At 41.5% G+C, this 21,036-nt stretch overlaps 1 protein-coding gene and 1 pseudogene across 14 annotated transcripts in view; one reads left to right on the top strand and one right to left on the bottom strand.

The window, feature by feature from the left end:
• SPECC1 (sperm antigen with calponin homology and coiled-coil domains 1) overlaps positions 1–21,036 on the top strand; it is a 269,219-nt gene that overhangs the window by 76,692 nt on the left and 171,491 nt on the right. For all 14 annotated transcript variants that reach the window (XR_009222645.1, XR_009222643.1, XR_009222642.1 and 11 more), the window contains exon 3: positions 5,738–5,873. Coding sequence is in view for 10 of the 14 variants with exons in the window: in XM_058559624.1 (XP_058415607.1) it covers positions 5,738–5,873 (136 nt within the window). In the remaining 4 variants the exon portion in view is untranslated. The remainder of the gene's footprint in view (positions 1–5,737; positions 5,874–21,036) is intronic.
• On the bottom strand, positions 15,461–15,555 carry LOC131418033 (U6 spliceosomal RNA; annotated as a pseudogene).

The following is a 21,036-nucleotide window of genomic DNA, read 5'->3' as shown; positions in this document are numbered from 1 at the left end:
AGGAAGAGGACGAAGACTAAAAATCCAGAGAACAGCAGAGAAAGAGGAAATGGTGATGGAGAGACAGGCCAGTAGATTTGTTTCCCTCAGTATTTTACTATGAAAATTGCAAGCATACAGAGAAGTTGAATTATACAGTGAGCACCCATATTCCACCACCGAGATGCTACAGTTTACATCTTACTATATTTGCTTTATGGTAAATGGATACATATGGGATGCATAGATATGTTTTCACTGGTCAAAAATAGGAAAACTGAAACATGTCCACCAACATAGCACGAAATACCCTACTTCAAATACTGGCCTGAGCTGCAGGAGCAGTGAAAGAACGCAGTGTGGGACCAGGAGTCCAGATGGGACAGGGATGTTCCTATAAGTGTTACTTGTGTTCTTTGAGCCCAGCCCAGGAAAGGAAAGCACCTGGGGTGCTCCATTGCAGACAGGCTGCTTCATTCTGGCCATTTATAAGGCCCGAGTCTCTTAGTCAGGACTCTCTCGGTTGCAAATGACAAAGCATTGGCTTGAGCTAGCTTCCGCAGAAGAGAAATACGCTGAACAGATCCTAAGGTTCCCACGCACTAGGCAGGACAGAGGTGCAAGAGTGGAGCTCAGAGAGGCTGGGACCGGGGACTGGCACGCCCCAGGACTCTCTCTCTGTCGCTCATCTCTGCTTGCCTCTGCCCCTCTGCTTCTCTGTCACCTGCTGACGTCTAGTCTACCTTCAGCTTGTGTTATGAAGCGTGGCTGCCAGCATGCCCAAGCCTCCCACATTCCTTGAAAGACTTGGCTGCTTCTTTGCTTACCTCTGATTTGTTTAAAAAAAAAAAAATCAAACGACGTGCAAAAAATTGGGAAAGCTCTCTGCTTGGGTAGGTCATGTATTGTCCTTGTCCAGTCTCCTGTAGCTGGGGGAGCCCCTACCCCCGGAAAACAGTCTTATAGTTTAGGCGTGTTCTATATGAGTCTTGGAGACCCAGTCAGTCTTACGTTGTCATTCTTGGGGAACACTCTACGCCTACGCTGCCCAGTACAATAGCCACTGGCCACATGTGGCAATTGAGCCCTTGAAATGTGGCTCATCAAAACTGAGATGTGCCGTAAGTGTAAAATTATATTTTACACCAGATTTTGAAAAGTTAGTACAAAAAATGTAAAGTGCCTCATTAATATATTCTACATTGGTTGATACTATTTTGAATTTGTTGGATTAAGAAGATATATTCTTGGGCCAGCCCCGTGGCTTAGCGGTTAGGTGCACGCGCTCCGCTGCTGGCAGCCCGGGTTCGGATCCTGGGTGCGCACCGACGCACTGCTTCTCCGACCATGCTGAGGCCGCGTCCCACATACAGCAACTAGAAGGATGTGCAGCTATGACATACGACTATCTACTGGGGCTTTGTGGGGAAAATAAATAAATAAATAAAATCTTTAAAAAAAAAAAAAAAAGATATATTCTTAAAGTTAATTTTACCTGTTTCATTGTATGTTTTTAATGTGGCTACTAGACAATATAAGACTACGCATGTGGCTCGTATTATATTTCCATCGACAGGGCTGCTCTAAACCATTGCTTCTCAAAGTCCCCAACCAGCAGCACCAGCATCCAGCAGCACCTAGGAACTTGTTAGAAATGCACATTATCAGGCCCCACCCCAGATCTAGGGAATCAGAAACTTGGTGATGATGGTGAGCAGATTGGGGGTTGGGGTGTAGGCAGCAGCCTGCACTTTAACAAACCTTCCAAGGATTCTGATACACACTCAAGTTTGAGAACCACTGGTCCAAACATAACATAAAGGTTTTCTACCTTTAAAGATGGGGTTCTGGGCCAGCCTCATGGCTTAGCGATTAAGTGCGTGCGCTCCGCTACTGGTGGCCCAGGATCGGATCGCGGACACGCACCGACGCACAGCTTCTCCGGCCATGCTGAGGCCGCGTCCCACATACAGCAACTAGAAGGATGTGCAGCTATGACATACAACTATCTACTGGGGCTTTGGGGAAAAAAAGGAGGAGGATTTGCAATGGATGTTGGCTCAGGGCCGGTCTTCCTCAGCAAAAAGAGGAGGATTAGCATGGATGTTAGCTCAGGGCTGATCTTCCCCCCACACACACACAAAAATGACAGGGTTCTGTTATGTGTGATGATTTTAGAGCTTTAGGTGCCCCCCCTATCTTTGTGGAATTGAGAGGAATTTCTTGGTTACATTAATCTGTGAGCCATTTAAACTTCTTCCGTTTGTAAGCTTTCATGTGCAGGTGCTCGGCAGCTTAAATAGCAGTGAAACCGAAATAGTGAAGATACTTATTAAACATATCAAAGCAACACTGAAGCGCACACCTTCATAGTGATCTTCTGTGACAAAGCGGAAATCTCAGGTAGTGCTGAAACTGCGTTCAATGACCAGGAAACAGAGCCAAAAATGCAGCTGTGAATAGAGAAAGAAAAGGAATTAGTAACTGAGACTAATAGCTTTCCATATCTGATGTTGCATCCAAAAAATAGTGATAGAGGACGCGTAGCTTCAGCTGTTTCCTTTGGAGGACGGGGCAGGGATCAGTTTTTATTCTTGATATCGTGCCTCTTGGGAAAGCTTCTAAGCAATAAATCTTTCTCAAATGAAATTCCATGTGGAGGGTGCAGGGAAAATGAAATGCAGTAAAAGCTGTGCTGCCACCCAAACTCCCCGTGCTGTGTGGTAGCGAGATGGCATGCTTCTGGCCTGTAGCACATCTTATTCATCCCTTTGCCTGGAAAGGGCAGCTTCGGATCTATTTATAATACAGAGTGGGACCAAGAAGGAGGAAGTCTTCCCACTGCTTGCCAACTTGCCAAGTCATCCTCTGTTGCCTCTGGCTGTTATCTCACCAAGAACCAAGCTTTTATGGAAAGGGGAAGTAGGGGCAGGCTCTACCCCCTGGCACCACACCCAGGGGGCAGGGGTGGGTGGAGGCTGTGGTGGGATCGCAGGAGGCAGTTTCACTTCTGGCCCCAGCAGGGGTCCTTTCATTTGTTGGATTCCCCATTCTGGTTTGCAGACAGAGCCCTTGCTCTCTCAGCCTTTTGCTGTAGTTTGATTTTTCCACGCTTCTTTGTGTCAGACTTACTGACTTCAGTACTGTCAGAATCAGATAGAAGAAAGCAGAACCAAGTGCATATCATTTGCATTATTGCATTAGGAGTTCCCTTAACTGCAGCAATTTCCCTTTTTCATTTGAGGTGTTGTCTAGGGACTTTTCAAAGTCTAAAATCAGAACTGATTTTCCTTTGGGGACGCAGGGAGGCACCTGGGCGTGCTTTTAGGTGGAGCGAATAATAGTTTTTTTCTATTGAGAAAAAGTTGCTGATGTCTTGAACTATTGTCACTTAGTACTAAACGCATATTACACTAGTAACCTGATGCATAATTTGAGAGGCTGCAAACTTGGGTGCAGGAATCCTCGTTACTCTGAGACGGGAGTCCCTGTAAGAACGGCAGTCAAGTGACTTCTGCGTCAACCCACGTGTCATATTCAGTCCTGTTGTGAAGCTAGGGGTCAGTGCTGTTGGCCAGAAAATGTGGTTCTGGTCACATCTAGTAACTGGGCGTACACACAACTCCTCGTTTCAATATTAGCTGTTTTTTTTTAATTAATAATTTGTTTAAAGATCCTGACCAGGATTGCTTGGCTAATATTAAGACTTTTCCCATCTTCCCTCTTTTAGAAAGTAGGCTGTGGGGAGTTATTGTTTAAGAGTTTGGGATGATGGAAATGTTTTGGAGATGGATGGTGGTGATGGTTGTGTAATATTGTGAATGTATTTAATGCCACTGAACTCTTCACTTAAAATGGTAAATTATTACCATTTTATGTTATGTATATTTCACCACAATTTTAAAAATTTCTAACATAACAATGGGGAAAAATGAAAAAAAAAAACGTTAACTAGCATTTGCAGGGATAGAACCAGGGCTTTGCCCAAATTGTAACTCCCCCTATTTTCTTTTCTGTTGTTGAGACATAACATAATATAATGAAGTATGTAAAGTCCATTAATCTTAGTCTTAGCTGTATCGCACATTGAATTTTTACGTGTGTTAATATCTGTATAACCACCACCCAGTCAGGATGTAGAACATTCTAGCACCCCGGAAGGTTCCTTCCCGGTCAGTAACTCCCACAGAGGTAACCACTGTTTTGACTTCTATCACTGTCATTTGGTTTTGCTGATTCTTAACTTCATATAAATGGAATCAGGCAGTATATACTCTTTCGTATCTGGTTTCTTTCACTTAGCATAGCGTCTGTGAGATCCATCCATTTATTAGTGTATTGTAATTCTTTTTTTTTATTGCTATGTAGTTTCCATTGTGTACTATACCACTATTTAATTTGCCCCTTTTCCTGTTGAAGAACATTTGGGTTGCTCTAGTTTTTGGCCGTTATAAATAAAGCTGCTGTGAACATTCTTTTGATGAACCTGTGTACTCACTCCCCTTGAGTGTAGATCTAGGGGTGGGACTGCTGAATCATGGAGTGCAAACATTTAGCTTTAGTAGATACTGCGAGTTTCCCAAAGTGGTTTACCGGTTTATGCTCCCGCCAGCAGAGCATGAGAGCTCTGGTTGCTCCACAAACTCACTGACACTTGGCGTTGGTATTTTTTTCTCTTTCAAGCCATTCTGGGGTATGTGTAGTAATACTGTGAAATTTAAACAATGCAAAAGTGGAAAATGTTTTTTTTAATTGTGCAAATATTTAAACCCCTAACCTTCGGTAAATGACTAAACGCAGTGGAGCAGGATGGAGCAGTGCCGTGGGCAAGGGCTGCCTGCTGCGTGTCTCTGTTGATTTGGGGGCTTTTTCCTACTGTTTTCTCCAGATGTTAGGTATATTCATGATGGCTCTGGGCATCTGCCTGTCTCCAGTCTTTTTCCAGTCTCTGTTCCTCTTCGGCAGTATACTTTAAAGGAGAATTACAATGGTGAGGGAGTTTATTTGCAGTGTTTCTCATTAGCCTTGAATGTAATTTGCCTGGGCCAGAAGTGTGAGCTCATTCAGGGGTCCCCCTCTTACACTTCCATACCTTGCAACAACTGTTTATTCCCCACTTTCATGACAGGGAAGAAGGAAGAAAAGGAGCAGAGGAGTTGTGCTTTCTTTCTGTCGTCCATTAACAGTGTTCCTCTGGCCTCCAAGAAAGCCTCTTCCTTCCCTGTGACCCCGCTGTCTATGTGAGATCACGTGTGGAGTGCTCAGTGTCGAGCACGTGGGAAGTGTTCAGGTTGTGTCTCTCTCTTCCCTCTACTTCCTCCACACATGTATTTTAAGCTATTTTTTGTTGTCCTAGAATTTTTTGTGCATTGCTTCATCCTGCCTTTTGTGCATCTATCACACAGTTCTTTTTTCATCAGCTCCTATTATTTAAAAAAAAATTTTTTTTTTAACCAGGAAAGCAGGATTTTCTTTTAACTCATTATTTGAGGTGTGACATGGTGGGTAATATTCGCCCATAATCTTATAATGTTCTCTGAAACGGTAATGGGAGATCGTACTCTGACCTGTACATGATAGACACAGGTTTGTCTAGCCTTGCCTTTTTCCACTTCACACTAGCGTGTTCCTCAAAATGCCGTTACTGCATCTTAACTGCTGGGCAGGTGGTACTGCTCAGATGCTTTCTCGGTTTATAGCACTCCTTACTGAAAATGTGTCTCTTCATCCTCTTTCTTTCCCTCTCCCTCTCTCTTAGCTCAAGAGGGCCAGTAGTGAAGACATGCTCAACAAACCAGGAAGTGCTGCAGCTTCTGGGGTCGTTCGCTTGAAAAAGACTTCAACAGCTGGAGCCATCTCTGAGCTTGCAGAGGGCCGCCTGAGGAGCAACCCAGGTAGGAGGGAGCTGGGCGAGGGGGAGCCAGGGGGGAGGGAGCCGGGCAGGTCGTTCATCTTGGCCATATGAAAGCACTTCAGTGAGTCATGCGTCCCTTCCCTCACCAGAAACATACTGAGCACTTTGGGCCAGGCAGTGTTTTAGGCGACAGCGTCCCTGCCCACAGGGAGTTTACATCTAGTGGGGAGACAGACGAAAAACAAAAGGGTCATGGAGAGTGCTGTGGTTCCTTCTGTCCCTCTAGTTGTCTGTCTGTTACCATGCATGTGTGAAATCCTTTTGAGATCCAGGCAAGGTGGTGTATGTTCTGGTGCAACGTGCATTAGATGAGTGAATGAACGCTCTATGTCTCTGGCAGAGGTGGATGTACAACATTCTTCCTGGATCCTATGGAAAACTGGGACAATCCTCCCATAAAGGCTGCTCTGAGTCACTTAGATGGCAGTGGCTGCTGGAACTAGTGAACTTTCTCAGTGCTACTAGTTTTTTGAGACTCAGAAAAGCGTTTTTTAACCATCATATTTGAGTTCAGAGCATGAGAAGCATAAAACATCAAAGAATGTATTTAATTTTCTTATGAAGCCACATAGATAAGAAAGCTAAGCTTTCTGTGATCTAACTCTTATAATGCAGTTCTCCGTGTATTGCTAAATTGTCTAAGATGGGAAAATAGCTGAATATGTCATTATTAATTTATAATAGAGGTTGAACGGTGGTATACTTAGATTTTTGTACTCCATATAAAATATCACAATCCAGATTAGCTTTCCAAAGGTGTATTTTAATTTATTAAAAAAGCTGAATCTGTGAAGAGTATATGTGGCTTTTTTTGGATGTAGGGAGAATGGCTTTGTGCTTCTATACAGTGGTTTTACCATTTTAAAGACTAGTTTTATACTAAATACACACATTTGGTTTAAAAAATACAACAAATGAAAGTGCAACTTTTTTTTTTTTTTTTTTTGTCAGGAAGATCAGCCCTGAGCTAACATCAGTGATAATCCTCCTCTTTTTGCTGAGGAAGATGGGCTCTGAGCTAACATCTATTGCCAATCCTCCTCCTTTTTTTTTTTTCCCCAAAGCCCCAGTAGATAGTTGTATGTCATAGTTGCTCATCCTTCTAGTTGCTGTATGTGGGACGCGGCCTCAGCATGGCCAGAGAAGCGGTGTGTCGGTGTGCGCCCGGGATCCGAACCCGGGCCGCCAGTAGCGGAGCGTGCGCACTCAACCACTAAGCCACGGGGCCGGCCCAAGTGCAACTTATTTTTATCAAGCCAGCCTAACAGTGATTCCAAAAGTTAACAAAGCACCACTAAAAAAATGACAGAATGATCTCACTTGCAAATATTGGTGCAAAACGTGAGATCAAAATATTAGCAAATAGAATTCAACAAGGAATTAAAAGAACACTACTGCACGTCACAACCAAGTGGCTTTATGCCATCCAAGAATGGCTTAATATTAGGAAGTTTACAAATATAATCTATCATACAGTAGTAATAGATCAAAGAGAAACCATTGGTTATCTCCATAAAATGGAGGATGCATTTGATGGAAGTAGCAATCTTTCTGATTTAAAAACAAACTCTTGGTAGACTATAAATGCATGGATACTTCTTTAGTGATATACAATACATCTCTCTCAAATCAAAGCCAGCATTATGCTCAGTGGTGAAATCCTAGAAGTATTCCCATTAAAATCAAGGTTGCCTACCATCACCACTGTCATCCAGATTTTTCTGCAAGTGTTAACCAAGGCAGTGAGACAGAAGAGCTATAGCTATATAAATATTGGAAATGAGGAAACAGAATGATGATTTTATGCAGATAATAACATTGTATGCTTAGAAAAATGTTTGGAATTTCCTGAAAATTGTATCATTAGAAAAAACTTAAACTGTCCTGAAAATCTATTAGATACAATAAGAGTTCAGTGTGTGGCTGGTTGTAGAATATAAAATATGAATAGCTTGCTTATCAGTGGTTAATTAGAAAAGATAGTAACATAAGAAATGATCCCATTTATAAAGGAATGAAAAAGGTAAAATACCTAGGAATAAACTTAATATTACAAGAGCCTATATTTTTAAAAAATCTTAAAACTCTTTTGACGGACCTAAAAGAAGACATAAATAAATAGAAGGATATATATGGTTCTTGGATAGGGAGAATAAATATAGTAAAGATTAATAAGTATAATACATTAAATATACTAAAGATGTCTAAATTATTCTATGAATTCATTTCCATCCCAATGAGAATATCAGTGGGAATTTGGGAGTGGAAACACTGATAAAATGACACTGGGTTTATCTAAAACAGTGATTCTCAAGGGGGGGGGGCGGTTTGCCTTCTACCCCAACCCAAGGAACAATTGGCAATGTCTGCAGACATTTTTGGTTGTCATAACTAGGGGAGTGCTACTGACATCTAGTGGGTAGAGGTCAGGGATGCTGCTACACATCCTACAATGCACAGGACAGCCCCCACAATAAAGAATTATCCAGCCCAAAACATCAATAGTGCCACTGTTGATAAACCCTGAGCTAGAAGAATAATTATTCTAGAATAACCAGGAAATTTCTGACAAGTGGTAATCAAAGGACTGACCTTAAGCATCTTGGAACTGGAGAAGACATACAGTTCAGTGGGACCATGGAGAAAGTCCAGAATACACCAGATTTAGTATAGAATAAAGGTGGCATTTTATATGAAGACGGATAATTCACTCAAAAATAACAACTGATTGAGGGGCCGGCCGGGTGGCACAGTGGTTAAGTGCCCGAGCTCCACTTAGTGGCCCGGGGTTCGCCGGTTTGGATCCCTGGTGTGCACTGATGCACCGCTTGTCAAGCCATGCTGCGGTGGCGTCCCATATAAAGTAGAAGAGGATGGGCATGGATGTCAGCCCAGGGCCAGTCTTCCTCAGCAAAAAAGGGGGGGATTGGCATCGGATGTTAGCTCAGGGCTGATCTTCCTCACAAAAAAATAAAATAAAATAAAAATAATGACTTTTTGAGTCTGTAGGAAAAAATAAAGCTGGATCCCTATCTCATTCCTCTCATCAAAATAAATTCCAAGTGAATTGAAGATTTAAATATTAAAAGGTGAAACGGTTTCACATGAAAGTACAAAGAGAAAACATCAGAGAATGAATTTGTAGTCTTGACCTTGGAAGGGCCTTTTTAAGTGGGAACAAGCGCAGAAGCTATATGGGAAAAGATGAAAAATCACATAAATACAAAGAACTGCTTTGTAAAAAGAGGAAATTATTTGCAATACATGAAACAAAGGGCTTATTTACAAAGAGTTTGTATTAATCAATAAGAAAAAGAAAAATAGTACAATAGAAAAATGGGTAGTTCACATAAAAAGAAATAAAGATAGCCAATAGAAAGATGCTAAGTCTCATGTATAGCTAAATGTAAATCAAAACAGTAATTAGGGGCCAGCCCAGTGTCATAGTGGTTAAGTTCTTGCGCTCTGCTTCGGCAGCCCAGGTTTGCAGGTTTGAATTCCGGCCGAGGACCGACACACTGCTCATCAAGCCACGCTGTGGCAGCGTCCCACATACAAAAATAGAGGAAGATGAGCACAGATGTTAGCTCAGGGCCAATCTTCCTCACCAAAAAACAAAACGAAAAAACAGTAATTAGATAGACTACTTCCCCTAATAGATTAGTAAAAATTAAAACGGTTGATAATTTCTGGTGTCATTAAGGGTGTAGGGAGCCGGCACACCACATAGTTGATGTACAAAGACAATATCTGTCTACATTTGAAATATGTACACTCTTTCACCAAGGATTTCTACTACTTAGCATTTAACATTACTGATTTACTTGAAAGAGGATGCCTATATATATGGACAAGATGTTTGGTTGTAGCATTATTATAATAGTAAAATACTGGAAACACCTAGGTGTGTGTCAGTACAGAGCTGGTTGCATACTGGGATTTTGGTACAGTGGAGTAGTAGCAGCCATGAAAATGGGCGCAGTAGACTTGTATGCACCAATAGGGAAAGATCAAAGTACATTACTAAGTGGGGAAAATAACATGGTGCATGTAGTATAATCTCATTTGTTTTAATTTTAAAAAGTATACGTTAATTTAATGTTTGAAATAATAACTTTTTTTCTGGAAGGATAAAAAAATGGTTATCTTTGAGGAGTTATCAGAATTGAAAGTGGTAGAGGAAGGAGACCTTTCATTTTAAATCTTTCTAGACTGTTTGAAATTTTTTAGACATATACATGCTTTGAAAATTAAAAACAGGGTAAATACAAGTCATAACCTAAACTTTTTTTTTTGCCTTAACCAAATCCTTCCTATGCTACTTGGCTTTCGTGGTGCTTCTTAACCATTTGTTAGTGAATTGTGTCTTTGATCACAGCATGTGCTCCCTTTGGTTTAATACTGGCTCCCAAAGTGGGCACATGACCACACCCCTGGGCATTAGTGTCTTTATTGGTCAAATTAAGGAAATACCTACGTCTCTGCTGCACAGCGATGTTGTCAAGACAGAGATCTGTGAATACTTTGTAAGCTGTCGTGGGCTACTGGAGTGTGACATGCAGTTATTGTTCTTGTAGTTGTCATTCAAATTCAGTTTGCCACCTACTTTATTATAGTGGAATTATATCCTTTGACTTAATAGAGTTGAATTAAAAAACTATGTTTTGTCTCTGGAACTTTTATTTATTTATTTATTTATTTATTTATTTATTGTGAGGGAGATCAGCCCTGAGCTAACATCCATGCTAATCGTCCTCTTTTTGCTGAGGAAGACCGGCTCTGAGCTAACATCTATTGCCAATCCTCCTCCTTTTTTCTTTTTCCCCCCCCAAAGCCCTGGTAGATAGTTGCATGTCATAGTTGCACATCCTTCTAGTTGCTGCATGTAGGACTCAGCCTCAGCATGGCCGGAGAAGCGGTGCGTAGGTGCGCGCCTGGGATCCGAACCCGGGCCGCCAGTAGCGGAGCGCGCGCACTTAACCGCTAAGCCATTGGGGCCGGCCCCTGGAACTTTTATTTTTAAATGCAGGTAGTTCTCAACATTTTTCTCTCAGCTTTTGGACAGCTGGCACTTTTGTACGTTGTCACATATCCCCAAACTGCCTCATTTGTGGTGAACGCGGACCCACCCATCAGCTCATGAACCCACTTTTAGGAGCCGTGGTCCGTGTGGCGATGCTGCCCGTCAGCCAGTGTGTCTCCATTGCAAGTGCCACCACCTCTGCAATTGTACAGTAGTGTCAGGTGGTCGTTTGAATACTGGATCACATTTTGTCTTCATTTTACACGCATGAAAAACAGGGAAACAAAAGTGCTGGTACTAGTAATAAGGGTGGGTTTTAAAATCTCAATAACTGTTGAGGCAAAGATGGAAACAGATTTAGTGTGTTAGAAACGGCACCCCCATTGGATGCTCACTGGACTTAGATCAGTTCTCTGTAGACTCAGCCTTAAAGAAAAAGAATAGAAGAAGGAAAATGCTAGCAATACGTAGTTGATCTCCTCTTAAAAGAAAGATGTAATTATAAATTATACATAGACTCTAAGCGGACAGAATTCTTTTTATGGCCCTCAGGTCTTAGTTTTTGAACTTTTGGCTTTGGGGCAAATTTTCTGTAATGCATACTATAGTGTTATCTGTGTCTTCTTTCAACTGTATTAATTTTGAAAAGGATCTTGTCACGAAATTATAATACAATATTGTGGTTTTAAACTCACGAGAGTTAAACCTGCTGTCAGCCTGTGTTGCACCCTCTCCTGGAAATTAATCTGTCCTTAGGGGGAATCCCTCAAACCCAGCACCAGGAGAAAATGCTCAGTCTTTTGGTAATAATAATTATGCGGTTGCTCACTCTTGCATAGTGCTAACTCGCCATCTAACAGCGCTGTGGGAACTGCTTGAGTGGTGTGCATGAAGTTTCTGGAAGCCTTCTCTAGACTATTTCCTGGTTCTGGTATCCAGGCCTTCTGCTGTCCCCTGGGGCTCTGCCAGAGTTTGCGTCGGCAATCACAGGAGCACAGCAGCGAAGGTCTGAAAAGGAGCAACTGCTGCCGTTTCTCAGCCCTCCTCCGTGCCCACCACTCTGCGTCCTCTCGTCTGTTACCTTGCTTCATTCTCATGACAGCCTTAAGAAGAACGTGGTGTTTATATAGATCAGGAGACTTGGCTTCAGAAAGGCTTTGTATCTCCCATGCCCACCCCATGTTTCCACACTCAACATCCACTCACTCCTTCTAACTGATTTCCTTAAAACCACTGTTATTAACATATCTGCGTTATGGCCCAGATATGTTCTGCTTCTTCCTTTTCTCCCTAAGGTGCCCTTTGTGTTTATCTCATCTTACCCGATAGGTGTGGATCTTAGAGAATGTGGTGGTCCCTTGTGTGTAAGCAGTTGTCCTCCTTGCTTACCCCATTACCTGCCCATCTCAGGGTCACACGAAATGTCCCGAGAGCCCCCACAAAGCTACAAGGGAATCCAGCCACTAGATGGCAGCGTTGTCCAAAGCACTGACAAGCCCTTGCGCTGTGAGTCCCGGTTCTGAAGAATGGTTTCATTACCAGACTTGAGAAACAATTCTCCTTTTATTCATTCAACAAATATTTTTGAGTGCCTACTCTGTGCCCGGCACTGGTCTAGGCAAAAGGGATCTTCAGGGAACAAGACAAAGATCCCTGAGTTCACGGAGCTGCACAATGTGGAAGCGGTGAGGAAGTCAGCCAGGTAGACAGCGTGGGTGACCTGCCCAAGAACAGTGGGAAGCCAGTGTGGCTGCAGCCGAGTGAGTGAGGGGGACGGCAGCGGTGGGAGAGCAGGGTGGAAAGGCTGGGAGAGGGAGACTGAGGGAACAGAGGAGTGGCGTGACCTGGCTTTATTTTGAAAGGAGTACTTGGGCTGCTTGATGAGAGCGGACGGGTGGAATGGGGAGACCAGAGGAGAGGCTGTTGCTGGACACTAGGAGAGAGGTGGCCCAGGGTGGGTTGTAGCTGTGGAGCTGGGGGCAGCAGTCAGGTTCTGGGTATTTTGTAAAGGGTAGAGTCAATGGCTGTAAACTCTCCTGATAGATTTTTTTTTTTTAATTGTAGTAAAATACACATGACATAAAAATCACCCTCTTAAGCTTTCCTAAGCGTACAGTTCAGTGGCATTAAGTACATTCACATTGTTGTGCAGCCATCACTACCATCCATCTCCAGAACTCTTTTCATCTTGCAAAACTGAAGCTCTGTAGCCATTAAACAATAACTCCCCGTTCCTCTCTCCTCCCAGCCCCTGGCAACCACCATTCTACTTTCTGTTTCTTTGAGTTTACCTATTCTAGTTTCCTCATATAAGTGAATCATACAGTGTTTGTCCTTTTGTGTCTGGCTTATTTCACTTAGCATAATGTGCTCAGGATTCTTCCATGTTGTAGCATGGGTCAGAATTCCCTTCCTTTTTTTAAGGCTGAATAATATTCCATGTATGCATACACCATGTTTTGTTTGTCCATTCATCCGTCAATGCACATTTGGATTGTTTCCACATCTTGGCCGCTGTGAATAATGTTGCTGTGAACATGAATGTGCAAATAGCTGTCTGAGTCCCTGCTCTCAATCCTTTTTGGCTATATACCTCAGAGTGAGATTGCCAGATCCTCCCTTTGGGTTTGAGGTAGATGTAGAGTCAGATTTCTGCTCACATGAGCAGTGGGGTTAATGCAGTGAGATCTGACGGGTACCCCAGGGATGAGGATTGGACACCAATCCCTTCTGGAGACAGCACTTGGCCAGAAAGAGGTTCCTGTAGTCACACGGATGTATGTTATAAAAACTGGCAATACACAAAAGTCCTCATTTAGATGATTCTATATATAGCACATGTGGGATTTAAAAGAATGTCACTATTTTAAACTGCTATTAGTGTTTTCTAAGAGTTAAATAAATTCAGTGTTCAATGTCAATTGCATGTTGGCCAAACTCTGTGTTAACACTTGCAGAATCTCAGGCCTCTCAGAGGACAAAGCAGCCGTGATTCCAGCGTCAGAGCAGGCTCACTTCCAGGAAGGTATCCGAGTCCTCGCAGGCACACGTGCCCACTGTTCTCCAGTTACACGCATTAGACCGGCCATATCTTAGGCTTCAGCCTGAAGACGCTTGTCGTCTCCGACATGGGAAGGCGCTAACTCCTCTAACTTGGTGGATGTTATTGCCGTTTCACGTATGAAGAAGCAGGCTCAAGTGGCTTAGGCAGTGTTCCCAAAGTCAAACCCAGTCTGTCTCCAGAATTCCTTCCTCTGCCCCACTGTTTGCTGGGGGTAGGGAGACTCGTTTTCTTCCCTGTCATCTTCACCTATTAACGGAATTACTACTACCAATAGCTAACATTCTTTGCGTGCTATGTGCTATCCACTGTTCTAAGTACTTGGTAAGTATTATCTCCTTTAGCCTTTACAACAACCCATTGACACAGGATCATTATCATCTTCCCATTTTATGGATTAGAAAACTGAGGCATAAAGAGATTAAGCTGTCCAAATCCATGCTTAATAAATATTGGGATCAGGGCAGAGGTGGAGGACTGAGTTTGTTTGGAGATGAGAGCCTGTGAAATCACAGAATGCCAGGAATGAGGGTTTTTGTTTTTTCATACTTTTGTAGGGATCATTTATTGATGAATACATTTTGTGGTAAAAAAACAAATACCATTTCAGATTCAGTGTTTTCATTTTTCTTCTGTTTTTTTCTACATTTGATTCATTTTTTTTATCATGGTAGTAACACTTAACATAAGATCTATCCTCTTAAATTTTTAAGCGTGCAATACAGTATTGTTAACTATAGGCACAGCGTTATACAGCTCTCTAGAACTTGCACAACGGGAAACTCGAAACCCATTGAAAGCAACTCTCTATTTCTTCCAGCCCCTGGCAACCATCATTCTACTCTCTGCTTCTTTGCTTTGACTATTTTAGATACCTCATGTAGGTGGAATCATGCAGTATTTGGCCTTCTGTGACTGGCTTATTTCACTTAGCATAATATCCTCAAGGTTCATCCATGTTGTAGCATGTGACAAGATTTCCTTCCTTTTTAAGGGTGAATAATATTCCACTGTGCGTGTGTGTGTGTGTGTGTGTGTGTGTGTGTGTGTGTGTCCATTTATCCATCGATGGACACTTAGGTTGTTTCCATGTCTTGACTATTGTGAATAATGCTGCAGTGAACATGAGGGTGCAGAAATCTCTTCAAAATAGTGGTTTCAATTCCTTTTGATAAATACCCTGAAGTGGAATTGCTGGATCATATAGTAGTTCTATTTTTAATTTTTTGAGGAATGTCCATACTCTTCTCCATAGTGGCTGCACCAAGGGTTTCCTTCTCTCCATATCCTCGCCGGTACTTGTTTGAGTCCTCTCTTCTTTTTTGTCTTGTGCTCAAGTTTGCTTTCCTCCTCTCCCTTCTCCCTCTCCTCCCTCTCCCCTCCCATTCCCCCTCCTCCTTTGTTGAGTTTATGCCTAGGTTTTATGCTTTTATTGCTATCGTGGATGGGATTCTTTAGTTGTATTTTTTCCCTTCTTTTTCTAAAAAATATGGAATGCTTCATGAATTTGCATGTCATCCTCCATGCTAATCTTCTCTGTCATTCCAATTTTAGAATATGTATTTCTGAAGTGAACACTCATTGTCTTCCTTAATTAGATATTCTTTTAATATTTAGTTTGTAACTGACTCACTCCCTTACTGATGCTGGTGGTTTGCTTGGTGCTCGTGGTTTTCAGCTGATCCTCCTGTGTCTCCCAAGTGGATGATTATATCAGCTGCAGAAACAGTGCCTTTTGTGCCCTCCATGCCAGGGCTGTCATTGGGCCTTTTGTTTCTGATTCCTGCTGCCTTGTGTGGGTGACCCGAGTTGTGTTAAATGCTGGTGACGTCCTTGTTCTCACTTTACTGTGAGTGCTTTTGGTGTTTCCCCGTTAAACAGGACGCAGAAAGCTGAGATACTGTTTTGCGTGTTCAGTTCTTCCTGCTGGTTTTGCTCGGAGTTGTTATTGGGACTGGGTGATGGGTTTATTAAATGCCCTCCAGGCATTCTGTTATTACTTTGATTATGACTTTTCTTTTACCCTGGAGTCTCCTTCAGGAAATTCAAATATGTGTATGTTTGGTCTCCTGGGTGTGTTTCCACGTCATATATTTTCTTTGATGCTTTCAATTACTTTCATTTGTCCTCTGACTTTTTAAAGTTTGTCATCTAATATGCTTTACTTTGTATATTTCTTTACTTCAACTATTGTGTATTTAATAATTTTATTTATTTATTTTTTCCCCCAAAGCCCCAGTAGATAGTTGTATGTCATAGCTGCACATCCTTCTAGTTTCTGTATGTGGGACACGGCCTCAGCATGGCCAGAGAAGCAGTGCGTCGGTGCGTGCCTGGGATCCGAACCCGGGCCGCCAGCAGCGGAGTGCACGCACTTAACTGCTAAGCCACGGGGCCGGCCCTCAACTATTCTGTATTTAATCTTTAGTCTAATTTCTGTGATCTCAAATTGTTTCTTCTTCATGACTTCTGCACTAGCTTCAAAGCTATCAAAGCTCCTGGAATTTCACTGAGAATGAAAATCAGAGGTTTTCTGAAATGTCCTGGTTCTTGCAGTAACTTTGTTTCATAGGTGCTTGTTCACCTGGGTTCCTCAGATAGTTCCCCTTTTGTGAACAGCCAGCACTTTCCAGATAGATCTAGTGATTTTTCTAGCCTCTTCCGTCTTCACAGAGGGAAATTTGTCTCTGTCCGGAACTGGAAATGGAGAGGGTTCTGTTGCAGAGTGTGAGGCTGTCAAGTCACATCTTTTGTGCCTGTTGAAGGATGAAGGAAAGTGTTTGCATTAGCCACAGTGAGAGTGGGGAGGGCACTAAAGCCTGAAGGAAGTTTTGCCTTTCTTTTCTTTTCCTTGTTTTTGTTTTGTTTCATTTTGTGCTGGTGTTGTTTTGGTGGTTGCCTGAAGGGGCCCTTGTTATTAGCCGGCCACGGCTCTTCCCACGGCTCTTCCCCTCACGTGGCTTTCGGACTGAAATGCAGTCAGTGAGAAAGGAGCACCAGCTGCTTTCTGAAGTGTTCCCTGCAGACGTTCTCAGCCTGGGGGTGCGAGTTACCCTTTTTTATGATGCATGTTTTGTGATGTGCCCTTTAACATCCTGAAATGAAATTCATTGATAGTGTAACCTACCCATATACATTACTGAAAAAAAATTGATGTAATGCCCTAACTATAATGTAGAGGAGAAATAAAAGGAAAATAAGCTGTAATAAAATAACACATCATTTCTGTATATAAATGCTGGAGGCCGACGGCACCAGAGGACGTCAGATGCTTGTGTGTCCGTGGAGATCACTGTCTGGATGAACGCTGCAAACCCAGCTGGCCCGGGGCGTGGTGTCTGGGCTCAGATACCTGGCAGTGCGACACCAGTGACTTTCTGTACTGCTGACAACTCAGGGTAAACTGAACGATACGAAGTGCTGTCTTCCCTTGATTTCCATGTTACTTGCATTCCTAGAAAATTCAGTGTATGATAACAGTGTGTAAAAACTGTTTTTGTGTTTCTCTGTAAAGTAGAATTAGATTAATTCAGATAATTACAGTTTTTTCACCTTCATGAATGCTGGCATATCCTAAAAAATGAGATATGCTAAGAAATGCCATGGGAAGCAGGCACACCCCTGATGTTTTCAAGGCCAGGGGCAAGAATACAAATGGGGGCCCACTGTTTATTTGCAAGTTCTGATCAGTAATTAAATATCCTAGTAAAGAATATGAAGTTTCAGGGATTTTGGATGACCTATTAGGTTGTGGATTTGATGAAAATAATTTTATTGCTCATTTTCATTGTTTTTATCAGTAATGGGTGAATTTTGTGTGGCTAATTTTATTCTTTTTTTTAATTTAATTTTTTTGCTGAGGTAACTGGTTTATAACGTTGTATAAATTTCAGGTGTACATCATTATATTTTGATTTCTGTGTAGACTACATCATGTTCACCACCCAAAGACTAATTACCATCCATCAATACACACATGTGCCCTGTCACCCCTTTCGCCCTCCTCCCTCCCCACTCCCCTCTGGTAAACACCAGTCTAATCTCTCTGTCTGTGTGTTTGTTTTTTGTTGTTGTTGTTGTTGTTTTGATCTTCCATTTATGAGTGAAATCATACAGTATTTGACTTTCTCCGTCTGACTTATTTCACTTAGCATAATAGTCTCAAGGTCCATCCATGTTGTCGCAAATGGGAGGATTTCATCTTTTTTTATGGCTGAGTGGTATTCCATTGTATGTAATACCACGTCTTCTTGATCCGTTTGCCCCTTGATGGGCACTTAGGTTGTTTCCAAGTCTTGGCTATTGTGAATAATGTTGCTGTGAATGTGGGGGTGCACATATCTTTTTGAGTTAGTGTTTTCTTGTTCTTTGGATAAATACCCATAAGTAGAATTGCTGGATCATATGGTAGTTCTATTTTTAATTTTTTGAGGACTCTCCATACTGTTTTGGTGTGTATGCACCAATTTACATTCCCATCAGCAGTGTATGAGGATTCCCTTTTCTCCACATCCTCTCCAACACTTGGTATTCCTTGTCTTGTTCATTATAGCCATTCTGATGGGCATGAGGTGATACCTCTGCATTTCCCTAATAATTAGTGATGTTGAATTGTGCCTGTTGGCCATCTGTGTATCTTCTTTGGAAAAATATCTGTTCAGATCCTTTGCACATTTTTTAATTGGGTTCTTTGGGTTTTTTGTTGTTGAGTTGTATGAGTTCTTTATATATTTTGGATATTAACCCCTTATCAGATATATGATTTGCAAATATCTTCTTCCAATTGTTAGGTTGTCTTTTCACTTTGTTGATGTTTCCTTTGCTGTGCACAAGGTTTTCAGTTTGATGTAGTCCCATTTGTTTATTTTTTCTTTTGTTTCCCTTACCTGGTGAGACATGGTATTCAAAAAGATACTGCTAAGACCGATGTTGAAGAGTGTACTGCCTATGTTTTCTTCTAGAAGTTTTACGGTTTCAGGTCTTACAGTAGTCTTTGATCCATTTTGAGTTAATTTTTGTGTATGGTGTAAGATAATGGTCTGCTTTCATTCTTTTGCACACGGCTGTCCAGTTTTCCCAACACCATTTATTGAAGAGACTCTTTTCTCCATTGAATGTTCTTGGCTCCCATGTCGAAAATTAACTGTCCGTACATGTGTGGGTTTTTTACTGGGCTCTCGATTCTGTTGCATTGATCTGTGTGTCTGTTTTGTGCCAGTACCATGCTGTTTTGATTACTATAGCTCTGTAGTATGTTTTGAAATCAGGGAGAGTGATACCTCCAGATTTGTTCTTTTTTCTCAGGATGCTTTTGCTATTTAGGGTCTTTTGTTGTTCCATATAAATTTTAAGATTCTTTGTTCTCTTTACATGAAAAATGTCATTGAGAATTTGATAGGGATTGTATTGAATCTGTAGATTGCTTTAGGAAGTATGGGCATTTTAACTATGTTAATTCTTCCAATCCATGAGCACAGAGTTTCTTTCCCTTATTTGTGTCTTCTTCGATTTCTTTCAACAATGTTTTATAGTTTTCAGTGTACAAGTCTTTCACCTCTTTGGTTAAATTTATTCCTAGGTATTTTATTCTTTTTGTTGTGATTGTAACTGGAATTGTATTCTTGATTTCTCTTTCTGCTAGTTCATTGCTAGTGTATAGAAATGCAACTGATTTTTGTATGTTGATTTTGTACCCTGCAACTTTACTGTATTTGTTTATTATTTCTATTAGTTTTTTTTATTTATTTTTAATTTTATTTTATTTTATTTTTTGTGAGGAAGATCAGCCCTGAGCTAACATCCATGCCAATCCTCCTCTTTTTGCTGAGGAACACTGGCCCTAAGCTAACATCTATTGCCAATCCTCCTCCTTTTTTTTTTTTTCCTTTTTCTCCCCAAAGCCCCAGTAGATAGTTGTATGTCATAGTTGCACATCCTTTTAGTTGCTGTATGCAGGACGCCGCCTCAGCATGGCCGGACAAGCGGTGTGTCGGTGCGTGCCCGGGATCCGAACCCAGGCCGCCAGCAGCAGAGCACACGCGCTTAACTGCTAAGCCACGGGGCCGGCCCCTCTATTAGATTTTTGGTGGATTCTTTAGAGTTTTCTGTATAAAATCATGCTATCTGCAAATAGTGATAGTTTTACATCTTCCTTTCCAATTTGGATCCCTTTTATTTTTTTTTCTTGCCTGATTGCTCTGGCTGAGATGTCCAATACTGTGTTAAATAAAGGTGGTAAAAGTGGGCATCCTTGTCCTGTTCCTGTTCTTAAAGGGATAGCTTTCAGTTTTTCACCATTGAGTATGATGTTAGCTGTGGGTTTGTCATATATGGCCTTTATTTATGTTGAGGCACTCTTCTATACCCATTTTATTCAGAGTTTTTATCATAAATGGATGCTGTATCTTGTTGAATGCTTTCTCTGCATCTATTGAGATGATGATGTGATTTTTATTCTTCATCTTGTTAATGTGGTGTATCACGTTGATTGATTTGCAGATGTTGAACCATCCTTGCATCCCTGGAATAAATCTCACTTGATCATGGTGTATGATGTTTTTAATGTGTTGATGTATTCAATTTGCTAGTATTTTGTTCAGGATTTTTGCATCTATGTTCATCAGTGATCTTGGCCTGTAATTTTCTTTTTTGTGTGTTGTTCTTGTCTGGTTTTGCTATCAGTGTATTGTTGGCCTTGTAGAATGAGTTAGGAAGTGTCCTCTCCTCTTCAATTTTTTGGAAAAGTTTGAAAAGTATAGGTATTAAGTTTTCTTTGAATGTTTGGCAGAGTTCACCGAGGAAGCTGTCTGGTCCTGGACTCTTGTTTTGGGGGAGGTTTTTGATTACTTTTTCAATCTCCTTACTAGTGATCAGTCTATTCAGATTCCCTATTTCTTCTTGATTCAGTTTTGGAAGGTTGTATTATTCTAAGAATTTATCCATTTCTTCTAGCTTATCTAATTGATTGGCATATAGCTTTTCATGGTATTCTCTTATAATCCTTTGTATTTCTGTGATGTCTGTTGTAATTTCTCCTCTTTCATTTCTGATTTTACTTAT

The sequence above is a fragment of the Diceros bicornis genome, chromosome 18 (assembly GCF_020826845.1).
Source record: "Diceros bicornis minor isolate mBicDic1 chromosome 18, mDicBic1.mat.cur, whole genome shotgun sequence".
NCBI classification, from domain to species: Eukaryota; Metazoa; Chordata; class Mammalia; order Perissodactyla; family Rhinocerotidae; genus Diceros; species Diceros bicornis.
The sequence above is the reverse complement of the archived record's forward strand: the minus strand, read 5'-3'. Positions and strand labels throughout refer to the sequence as shown.